Source organism: Typopeltis vanoorti, chromosome 11 (assembly GCF_054136105.1).
Source record: "Typopeltis vanoorti isolate ZY-2024b chromosome 11, IOZ_Tvanoo_1.0, whole genome shotgun sequence".
Lineage (NCBI taxonomy): Eukaryota > Metazoa > Arthropoda > Arachnida > Uropygi > Thelyphonidae > Typopeltis > Typopeltis vanoorti.
Genome location: NC_143559.1, coordinates 137,668,164 through 137,680,777, shown reverse-complemented (window position 1 = coordinate 137,680,777; position 12,614 = coordinate 137,668,164). Strand labels below are relative to the sequence as shown.

Genomic DNA, 12,614 nt, shown 5'->3' with positions numbered 1-12,614 from the left:
TAACACAGCTTGTCTTGTATATTTATGTATGCTCCAGATGATGATCTTGATATGAAGATCAAAACGTCAGGATAATAAAAAGAGTTATTTTAACTCAGTTATAGAATCCATAATTTCAAAAATGAATGCTGATCACCATGTAACACTAAAAGAAAGAACCTTTTATAAGAACTTTTCACCTGAAGATGGGGGGAGGGTAGCCATTCTCTCACCTGAAGGTGAAAGGATTTTTATCTCGCATTTTATGTTGAGCCCATACACGAGAGGTTGGTTGATCAATCTATAGTACATTAGTACCATATATTGGTAGTGGGTTGGGAAAGGGGGAACTTGTTTACATTTGATTTGAAGGACTATATATTGTATTCCTTGGGAAATGCAACAGGGGAAAACTGTTCCACAATACAGCAGTTGCAAGGGTGAAGGAAGAGGGGAAAGAAACTTGTTCTGTTTGTTTCAAAGTGCACTGTAAAGAGATGTTGAGCAGCAGTTGAACATGTGTTCCAATGAACTTAGTCGGGGAATTACTGATATTTCAGATGAGCATTTCCTATGGAAATATTTTAAGAATATACGGGGGTGGTCTGAAAAGTTCTCGGCCTCAACCATAGATGGCAACACTATCGGCGAGTCATTCTATCAAGTAGTTTGTTTTATACAGCTGTCTGAAGCAAAAGTGTTGTCTGTATTCCTTGAAATGGATAAAATTGAGTATCATGCAGTTATAAAATTCTTTATAAAAGACGGTTTAACGCTAAAAGAAATTCATTTGCAGTTTATAAAAGTTTATGGGTACACTTCTCCTTCATTTTCAACAATTAAGAAATGGGCTGCTTAGTTTAAACGTGGCCGTACCACCCTTGAAGATGATCCATGTGAAGAATGTCCAAGAAGTGCAACAACACCAGAAATCATTGATTAAGTGCACATATGGTATTGGATGACCAGTGAGTCAAAGTGTGTGAAATTGCTGAGACTATCGGCATTTCAAAAGAACGTGTAGGATATACTTTACATGAAGAATTGCAAATGAAAAAGCTTTTCGCAAGATGGGTGCTGCGCTTGCTCACAGCAGATCAGAAACGCACTCGCATGAAAATCTCTGAACAGTACTTGGAGTGTTTTAACAAGAACAAAACTGATTTTGTGCATCGATTTATTACTATAGATGAGACTTGGATTCACCATTACACACCAGAATCCAAGCAGCAGTCAAAACCGTGGACAGAAGCCAATTGTTCAGTGCCAAAGAAGACAAAGTTGGTTCCATCAGGAAAGGTCATGGCATCGATGTTTTGGGATGCTAAAGGCATTTTGTTTATTAATTATCTTGCAAAGGGTAAAACAATAACTGGGGAATATTATTCTGATCTTTTAACCAGACTAGACGAAAAAATTCGTGAGAAAAGACCCGGTTTACAGAAGAAAAAATCATCTTTCATCAAGACAATGCACCTGCCCACAAAGGTGTTTTGGCAATGGGGATCTGCACTATGAATTGTTTTAACATCCACTCTATTCCCCGGATTTGGCTCTCTCTGACTTCTATCTCTTTCCAAAACTAAAACTCTTCCTCGCTGGTCAGCATTTTTCTTCGGATTAAGAGATGATTGCAGCTGTAGAGGAGTATTTTGCAGATCTTACTGAGAACCACTATAGGGACGTGATAATGGCGCTGGAACATCGCTTTAATGAATGTATTGGTCTTAAGGGAGATTATGTTGAAAAATAGAAATAATTTTGAAATTATAAATTCATTTTTTCATTGTTAAGCCGAGAACTTTCAGACCACCCTTGTACATATTGTGGAAACCAAACATCTGTGCAAAAGTGGGGGGGGAGTGAGTTGGTGAGAGATGGTCATTAATAAGTCTAATTGCTCTCCTCTGTATTAGTCAAGTATTTTGAGGGAGCTTTTAGGTGCCCCACCTCGTATGTGAGAGTAGTATTCAATAGCTGGGTGGATTTGTAATTTATATAAGGTTAACAGCTGTTTAGAGGTGAAGTAACGTCTTGAGTGAAAGAGAAATCCTAGTTTTTTGTAAGCTAAGGTGCAATAGTTGTGATGTGTTTAGGCCAGGAGAGGTTTGATGTCAGGGTAAAAAAAAAAGAAATCTGAAATTGTTGGAAATTTGGGTGTTGTCAAAAAAAGAATACTTCGAAAAAATGGTTCTTTTTTATGAGAAATAGGAGAGAACTGGGTTTTATTAGCATTAAATGATGAGGTTATCTGAACCCCATTGGAGGATGGCTCGGAGCTCAGAATTGAGGACAGTGGCGGTTGATGTTCTGTAGAGTGAGGTTTATCAAATGAAAGGGAGGAATGCAATGTGCTGTCATCTGCAAAACTGTATTGGGTTGGAGGTCAACTGAAGTAGGTCATTAATATATAGCATCCCTTGTGGAACCTTGGCATTAGTTGAATGGTGAGAGGATAAGGAACCATCCACCATCACACACAGTATGTGCATCCAGACAGAAAGGTGGCAACCCAACTACAAGAAGTTCTGAGAAAAACCAAATGATGGTAGTTTGCTTAGTAAGTCTTTGTGCCATACTCGGTCAGAAGCTTTAGAGATAACAAGTGCAGTCACTTGAGATTTGCCAAACTTCTCCATGGCATTTGTTCAGAGATGGGTGACATATGTCAGCAGATCTCCTGTTGAATCACAGTAACAGAATCCATACTTGGAATCCATACTTGTGGAACCTTGGCATTAGTTGAATGGTGAGAGGATAAGGAACCATCCACCATCACACACAGTATGTGCATCCAGACAGAAAGGTGGCAACCCAACTACAAGAAGTTCTGAGAAAAACCAAATGATGGTAGTTTGCTTAGTAAGTCTTTGTGCCATACTCGGTCAGAAGCTTTAGAGATAACAAGTGCAGTCACTTGAGATTTGCCAAACTTCTCCATGGCATTTGTTCAGAGATGGGTGACATATGTCAGCAGATCTCCTGTTGAATCACAGTAACAGAATCCATACTGGTGATCGTTTATTAGGTGGGTGCCTTCAAGGTAATGTAGGAGTTGGAATTAATGATTTTTTTCCAATACTATAGACAGGACTAAGGTAAGTGAGATAGGGTGGTAGTTGGATGGCAGTAACTTGTTGCCCTTCTTGGGAATGGATTGAATATAGACCAGTTTCCAAGTTGTGGGATAGATACCAGTGAAGTAAGAGAATATATACAGGCTACATAGGATAGGAGTCAGTTCTGGTTCCTTTCAGGACAATTGGAGGAATGCCGTCAGTGCCAGAAGACTCTTGTGTGTCTAATTTGGACAGTATTTTTCTGATCTCTTTCTGGCAAAAGGACATAGGGAGCATTGCATGTTGGGCATCTGGAATGGTTGGGGGCATTGTAAGCAATGTGTGAAGCCAGAAGATTGGCCTTTTCTGTGGGTGATGATGCAATAGAGCCATCTGGGTATGATAGTATTGGGCAGAAGTTACAGCCAATTACTTTGGCAAGAGACCAAAAGGCTCGGCTGCTATTTGGACAGACTGCTAGTTTCCTGCCTTTTACTCTTTCGAACTCTGTTTTGGAAGCATTGATTGTGTTTTTTTGCATCTATTTTGGGATTCAGTATAAGCTCTAAAGGAAGATAGAGTTCTTGATTTGAGTCAGTTATGGCATGTTTGGTTTTTCATTTGTACAGCCTTGGCACATCTTTTGGAGAACCATGGTTTAGTTAGGGAATGGCAGTTCAGAGTAGTGTGGGGGATGTATGTTTCCATGCCGGTGAGGATTACCTTGGTAATAAGTTTGGGCTGGAAGCAATAGTCCAACCATGGGAATGTGGCATAGAAGTTGTGGAGGCTGTGTAAGCATTGTTGCATGGGGGAGGAGATGAGCGCTAGATTTTAGTCAGAATTACCAAGGGAGCCCACTACTCTTACTGTGTATTTGGAGAGATCATTGATGAGAAAGAGATCTCGGATGTTTGGGAAGTGGTTAGGGTTATCTGGTATTCTGGTTGGCATATGAACAAGTAGTGTGAGGTCGTTAGTGATGGCAAATGTTTCAGCATCTTTGCCAGCAAGATCTGTACAACTGGAGGAGGAAAGCCAATTGGTGTTGTGGACATTAAAATCTCCTAGGAGGATAATTTCACTGCTGGGAAAGTGGGACTGGAGAAAATCAATTTTTAAGGAGAGGAAATTAAAGAACTCATTTATCTCATTGCATTAATTAGGTTTATAGGATGTCCAGTTACTGTGAAAGGTTTAGCACCTACTTTCAAATGAATCTCTTATTTGTCAGATCTCAATATACAGAAGTAACATTTTGGTGTTCTGAGTCACAGTTAACTTTACCTTCTGTCTAGATCTTGGTTTTCTTTTCTCTGCCATCATGGTAACATATCTGATTTGTTTACCTTTTTTTCTCCTTAAGTGGCTGTAGCAACTTAAGGAGAAGAAAACAAATCTTGAATGCAGATGATGTCATGTTCCTTTCTAATATCTTCATTTTTAATATGATTTTACCATTGATACAATCAGTAAACCATCACTGATATCATCAATGAACTTGTACAGCATTCTTAAATAATTTATGAGAAGATTTCTATATTTGTTGCAGAAAAACACAGTGTGAAATATTTTTAACTGATATCAAGTTCATCATAAAATAAATTATCTAATCTAAGAATTTAATAGCTAATTATTTTGTATCCAGGTAGTTCATCCCACTGCAGTTTTTGATGTAAGTTATATCTACCTGTTTAGAACTTTGGATTATATTAGGTAAGTTAAAGTTTGTGATAATGAAATATATCATGTAAATTGGTAGTGTATAATTGAATACAAACTTTTAATTTCAAAATGTCATAAAAAATCTCATGGTAAAAAAAAAGTGAATTAAGTACTGAGAAAATAGTAGATTGGCTTCAGTTTAGAAGCTGTTACTTATGCCAACATTTTTTTACTAATTAGTGGGAGCATTGTTGATGCTATAGTTCTACTCAAATATCAAATGGTAATTGGCATTCTCAACAGTTAAAACAATAATATTAGCTAAGTACTCTGCTTCTAAATTGTAGCCATCCTCTTGACTTCTTGTTACTCAACTTTCTTACTTATGAAATGTTTTTTATGAGATAAAGAAACATTCACTTATTTTGATCTGAATTTTTCAGAGGCAATGTCTCTTAGGCACTGTCAGTTGTTGGGTTCTTTGACTACCTGCATAGGATGTAAGCCCCTCACCTTTCATTTCTCTCCTATTGAGTGGGTGGTCATGGGAAAATTAACAACATAAGAATAATTACAGGGTGTTCGGGATAAATTTGACAGTTTCGTAAGGAAAAAGAAAATCTTCTTTGTATCTATTAAATTTAATGAATTGACAAAAAAACATTACAGGCAGAGTTAATTACAATACTATCAACAAGATTTACTCAAAATAACCACCATTAGCATCGATCACAGCTTCAATTCTGCTTCGGAACCTCGAACAAGCTGATGCTACAGTCTCCCTGGGAAGGGCCGCAAAAACTGTTTTAATTTTATCCATTAACTGGGCTTTTGTATTACTGGAAGTGCGATTGGTGTCTTTTTCAACTGCGCCCCATACAAAATAATCCATGGGGTTAAGGTCTGGGGAGTTTGGAGGCCAAACATTTGGACTGGTGAAGTCGTAGAAATTTTCAGACAACCATTTTTGACTTTTCCCAGAGGTGTGGCAAGGGGCCGAATCCTGCTGCCATACATACGGCCTACCATTGGCTACCCTTGTTATCCAGGGCTTGACTACAGTTAGCAACTCCACGAACAAAGCCCGAATTCCAATGCCAGGGTTCTTCAACACCTGTTCCTGCAGATTTGCGAGGAATTCTGCTGTACAAACGCAATCAGATCGTCTGCTAGGGATCTTTCTTCTTGCTACATCCTCGTAGTCACCATTGCAAGTCTCTAGTTCATGCCTGATTGTTTTTACTGTATTCAGGGAGCATTGGGCAGCAGTCGTAATATCCTTATTTTGATGGCGGGCACGAATCATCATGATACAAGTTATTCTCTTCCATGATTCAGGTGGGTTCCAGCTATCCATCCTTTCTGACATCTTGTATATGAATGAAGAAGGGTCCAAACTTTTAAATGAAGAGAAGTGTGTGTTAATACATGTAACTTACGGAAAAATATAATTAATTATAAATATGTCAAATTTATCCCGAACACCCTGTATATCCTGTGGACAAGCCTTAGGGATTGGAAATCATCATAATTTAATGGCATTGCACACTAGAACATTAACATAACTAATAAATAAGATATGTATTAACTGGCTAATATTATAGTGGGTTTTAACTAATGTTTAAGAGTACAACTACTTATCATGATACTCAATCAACAGTGAGTGGAGATATAACATTTCAAATTGATAGGTGCAAAAGACCTAGTCTTGGCATGCCTTATAACAGTCTTGATATGTTCCTTCTTGTATAAATTGAAGTCTTGACAGTTGTTGGGTTGGAGTTGATCTTAAATTAATTGTCTCCCATCTCCCAAATTTTAAGCAGATTAATGCAGTTATACTTGTCGAGGTTTGAAAATTGTTATTGCTGTTGTTACCAACCTCTAAAAATAGTTCTACAAATAACTACGAATATCTCCAACTTAAAAAGACTTCTGCGTAGCACATCGGTTTCTTCTATCTGATCCTGTGCAGGGTGTCCAGAGCATGATCTGTCAGCCCTGACTTGCAATAGCAATGGGTAGTTTCTTGTGTTCTCTGATGTGTAAATATTAACAGATCATTTTGACCTAGGACAAGTTAGTCACATAACACACTTCATACTCCAGGATGTGATAGAAGATGGAATTTATCTTTCTGTGAGCATACTTGCTACTAGTTGCTACTACTGACTTACTAGTTTGAAATGTGGTTTTGAACATGGTGTGAAGGTTTTATTTATTTAGCACATTAGCTGACTTTCAGATGCATTGCTGCTTCTGTTTTTATAAGGTTTGTATCCATTGGCTAAAAAAAAAGTGAATAATGATGGGTTATTCATGCAGGTATTTCCAGCATGCATGTGTATATGTGTTAGCTTTTTATAAATAGAAAATAATTATCTTAAAATATTGATTGGCTGGTTTTTGGATTTACGACCAAAATAACTAAGGCTATGAGACCAGTGTATTATGTAAATTGTATGTGTTCTGGTTAGTTTCAATCTGTTTTGTAGGACAAAAAAGAAAACTCATTTTATGGGAGGAAAACCCTGCCACCTCAGTATGAGACCCATTTGAAAGTTGTGACTAATGTATCAAGAAAGGGCAGACAGGTTTATTTTTTCTAGCGGATAGGGTCATATGAGTTAGAGTAGCCTAAAATATATCTGTGGAGCTAAACGGCAAACATCCGTATAGTATAACCAAACTAAAGGTTTGAGAGTAGTTTTATTAAGTGCTTTGTTTTTCAAATGCTCCATATAAAATTTAGCTGAGGGGGAGAAAACTCGTTGTACCCTTATGTGGCTTTCACCCATGAAAGGTTTCATTGTAAATCTGAAGTACAATCATACAATTGGTGGGCTAAGGATTTTTTCCATTTTTATTCATTTATATATATTATTTATTTATTTTTTGATGATAAATTTACAACCACATAATCTTGACAAAGTTGCAGCTTGCAACTTTATGTTGCTGCAGGATTTCTAATTTTTTCATTTGAGACTTTACTTTTTCAATTTTTATTTATTTATTTGAAGACTTGAGAGTGTGATATGCTGCTATCCACAGGTAACCCTCGTATAACATGAATGTTAGATTCAACAAAAATGCCACGTTATATAAATTGTGTTATGCGAGACTCAGATCACACGGTAAAAGTAGGGTTATGTTCCGAAATCTTTTTTTTGTTTTTTTAATTATATAAACAACAATGGCATATCCAACAAAAAATATTTTTACTTAATTAAGGTAATTCATGTTAAGAAAACATATAAACTATGAAACAAAATACACAGTATTAACTTTATTGCATAAAATTTAACTTTAGGCAAAATAAAATAAAGTGCATATTTTAATTGTCATCAGTCTTCAAAATAAACATTTCGTAGATGTTGTTTATTTACGAGTGGCCGGACATCATCATCACTTGAAATCTCTTGGACATCATTTGTATAATTCCCATTGCATACTTTGGCTGGTTTATTAAGTATGCAATGGGAATTATACAAATGATGTCAGTAATATCTTGCTTACCACTATGCTGCAATTTTTTATTAAGTTCATAATATGGAGCTAAACAAATATCCAGTTGTCTCCTGAATTTTCCGGAGCACTCCATTGAGGGATCATTATCCATAAAATAACGTCCTAACTTTCTAGCCAAGTCCAATCCATCTGCTAATTTCTTTCAACTGAATTCTTTAACGGATTCATCACAATCAGAATCTTCGGCAGAACTTTCCCTGCCATTTGGTTCGACGTCACCTATTAATTGTACCAGTTCCTCTTCATTTAAATTTGTTTTCCCATCAATTAATTCATTAATTACATTTTCAACCATATCACAAAAGCCTAAGTGGCCATTACTAAAATAAATTTTTTACATAAAAAAAAAAGCATTACATATTGTATGTAACTCACCAGAAAATGAAGTGCTCGGCTTGGGATTAACACTTTTGTGATTTTTAATGCACTTTCCTGGCAGAAAACGAAGACAACTTTCAACAATAAACACTTCATACTGTAAACAATTGATGTACATGCATGCTAAAGGGTATTTCCTCTAATTGCTACTTATAACTACATGCGCGATACGGGCAGATGCAAATTTAACGAATATAAAATTTGATTTTTAATTCACATGGTGAAAAATAAATCAAAAGATAAAGGGTTATTATAATTTGTAGACTATGTTTTTATCAAAACCATGTTGAACAAGGGTTACTACAATTTGTGTACTGCGTTATACGAGGGTTACCTATGCTTCGTTTTTCAAATGCTCCATATAAAAATTTAGCTGAGGAGGGAGGAAACTCGTCGTACCCTTATGTGGCTTCCACCCATGAAAGGTTTCATTGTAAATCTGGAGTACAATCATACAATTGATGAGCTAAGGATTTTTTCCATTTTTATTCATTTATATATATTATTTATTTATTTTTTTGATGATAAATTTACAACCACATAATCTTGACAAAGTTTCAGCTTGCAACCTTTATGTTGCTGCAGGATTTCTTATAAATTTTATAAAATTTCATGTAAGACCATTAAACTTGCTCATTAGTGAATGCAGTATATTTTGGCCAATTTCAAGTTTTCTCATCACACTACATTGAAATCACACTTCGAATTAGCAGCTTAATATTCTACCAAAGTGATTTACCATTTTGAATATAGAGACTTTCGACCAATAAGTCTAATTAGAAAAATCTAGCTTTTATATGGTCATGGATAACTACAGAATAATGAAACCTACTTGTCACTAAAACTTGTGGCTTATGGATAAAAAACTAGTGGGTTTCATTATTTTGTAGTTATTCACGAACAACCCAGTTTTTTTTGTAATTACCATTTACTATTACTTTGCCTAAGAGATAAACTTCATCTTCTGTGGATCGATAAGATCAGTTAATGTTTTACTACCATCATTATTATAATCACTACCATGTTTTGGACGTTCTTTTGCACAGTACAGGTAACCCTCGTATAATGCGGATGTTAGGTTCCACAAAAATGGCGTGTTATATAAATCGCTTTATGTGAGATTCAGATCACATAGAAAAAGTCGGGTTAGGTTCCAAAATCGTTTTTTTTTTTTTAAAGATGATTATATAAACAATGATATATCCAACAAAAATATTTTTTTATTTAATTCAGGTAATTCATGTAAGTTGAGAAAACAAATAAATCAGGAAAGAATTACATAGTATAAAATTATAAAAAAAATATGAATTGTACATAAACTTAATTGCATAAATGTTTTAGGCAAATTTTAATCATCATCAGTCTTCAAAACTAACATTTCATAGATGTTCTTTATTTATGAGTGGCTGGACATCATCATCACTTGAAATCTCTTGAACATCATTTGCATAATTCTCATTGCATACTTCGGTTGGTTTAGATCAAGAAGTCAGTAATAAGACCTTGATTACCACCATGCTGCAATTTTTTATTAAGTTCATAATAAGGAGCTAAACAAATAACCAATTGTCTCGTGAATTTTCCGGAGGACTCCATTGAGAGATCATTATCTATAAAATAACTTTCTTGCCAAGTCCAATCCATCTGCTAATTTCTTTAAACTGAATTCTTTAACGGATTCATCACAATCTGAATCTTCGGCAGAACTTTCCCTGCCATTTGGTTCGACGTCACCTATTAATTGTACCAGTTCCTCTTCGTTTAAATTTGTTTTCCCATCAATTAATTCATTAATTTCATTTTCAACCATATCGCAAAAGCCTTCTAAGTGGCCATTACTATAAAAAATATTTTTTTACATAAAAAAAAGCATTACATATTGTATGTAACTCACCAGATAATAAAGTGCTCAGCTTGAGATTAACACACTTATGATTTTTAATGTGCTTTCCTGGCAGAAAACAAAGACAATTTTCAACAATAAATACTTTATATGGTAAATAATTGATGTACATGCATGCTAAAGGGTATTTCCCCTAATATAAATTCGCTACTTATAACTACATGCGCGATACGGGCAGACCAAATTTAACAAAGATAAAATTTTATTTTTAAGTCACGCGTTGAAAAATATGTGAAAAGATAAAGGGTTATTACAGTTTGTAGACCATCTTGTATCGAAACCTCGTTGTATAAGTACCACGTTATACAAGGGTTTCCTGTATATGGAAAAATTAATGTGCTATGTAGTTATTACACGTTGGCGAGACTGTTTTTTTGGCAATAATGTGCGATGATGCTCTATCCAAATCTTGACTGCATTAATGCATGTCAAGATTTGGCATGCATTAATGCAGATTAATGATCTTGATTGCATTAATGCATTAAAGCATGACTGCATTAATTTGCTTAAAATTTGTTTTAAGATCAATTCCAGTCCAACAACTGCAAAAAATTTCTATTTAGACATTTGAGAACACTAAGCTGGGAGATTTTTAGTCCTATATTCATTGTTTGTGTATTGTAATAAGTTGTTATGCCTACTACTGATTAAAAAGACTAGCAAAACATTAGCCATTTATTATATACATACCTGTATGGAGCAAAACATCACCTAATAGACAGGAAAACATAGGAACATGGAATGTAAGAACTCTTCACCAGAAAGGAGCATTGGAAATACTACTTCATGAATTAGACAACTACCAATGGGAAGTGATTGGACTCTGCAAAATCAGATGGACTGGAAAAGGAGAATTTCACCATGGACAGTACAAAATCTTAACTTCAGGCAGGGAGGACAACAAACACCAAGAAGGAGTAGCACTTATATTAAAACCAAAGGCTCAAAACTCTGTTGTCCTACAATCCTATCTCACCTAGGATAATTAAAGCAAGATTTAAAGCATCAATCAGATCACTAACTATTATTCAAGTATACTCACCAACTTCGACAACACCAGAAGAAGACATTGAGGAGTTCTATATTGATTTGCAAAAAGCAGACATCAAGTCAAGATCTCCTAATTGTAATGGGGGACTTAAACGCAAAAGTAGGCAAAGACTGGGATACCTGGCCAAGAGCAATCGGAAAGTTCGGGTATGGAGAAAGCAATGAACGTGGCGAAAGACTGCTAAACTTCTGCTCAAATAATAGACTAACAATAACCAACACTCTCTTTAAACATCCAAAACCCCAAAGAAAATGGACATGGATATCACTAGACAGACAAACCAAGAATATGATAGACTATATTGTTGTAAACCAAAGATGGAAATCAAGTATCCTAAAGTGCAGATCCTTCTCTGCAGATTGCGGATCAGATCATAAGCTAGTATTAGCAAACCTAAGAATAAAGTTAAAATCTGGAAGCACTTTTAGAGTCAAAAGGAGACTGAATGTAAAAAAACTACAAGACGACAATATTCTAAGAAAATATCAACTACAACTAGATAAAAACCTGAAGGAACTACCAAAACAGAATATAAATATCGAAAAAACATCATCATCAAATTCCTGCCATGTACCCTAAAGGGGTGTACAGGATATGATAGTATTACATGAAAAAAATTACATCATTATTAATTTCCTATCTACAATTTTCCTCCAAATCAGTCTGTTACTTGTCAAGACTCCAACATTATCAGATCTTATATTTCTATCGTCTAAAGCATTTTGTACCGTATCAATCCACCTATATCTTGGTCTTCCTCTGGGTCGTTTTGCTGCCAACCTGGCAGAGAACACTTGTTTTGCTAATCTTTCCTCACCCATTCTGTTTAAGTGACCATACCACCTACGATTAGCTCTGCTAACGCATTCCTGGATGCTGACAATGTCAAGTTCTTTCCTAATATCCTCATTTTTAATATGATATTGCCATTGATGCCATCTGTTCATGCCTATAATTTTCCTCAGGATTCTCATATCTGTGGTCTCTAGTCTTTGTTCAAGTGTTTTACTTCTGACCCAGCTCTCAGATCCATAAGTTAAAACTGGTTTGA

The 12,614-nt window shown here is 35.5% G+C and overlaps 1 protein-coding gene across 2 annotated transcripts in view; it reads left to right on the top strand.

The window, feature by feature from the left end:
* The window catches only part of LOC150102101 (nonsense-mediated mRNA decay factor SMG8), a 384,051-nt gene that overhangs the window by 95,207 nt on the left and 276,230 nt on the right, over positions 1-12,614 (top strand). For both annotated transcript variants that reach the window (XM_090399980.1, XM_090399979.1), the window contains one exon: positions 4,687-4,754. In XM_090399980.1, the coding sequence (XP_090256106.1) occupies positions 4,687-4,754 (68 nt within the window). The remainder of the gene's footprint in view (positions 1-4,686; positions 4,755-12,614) is intronic.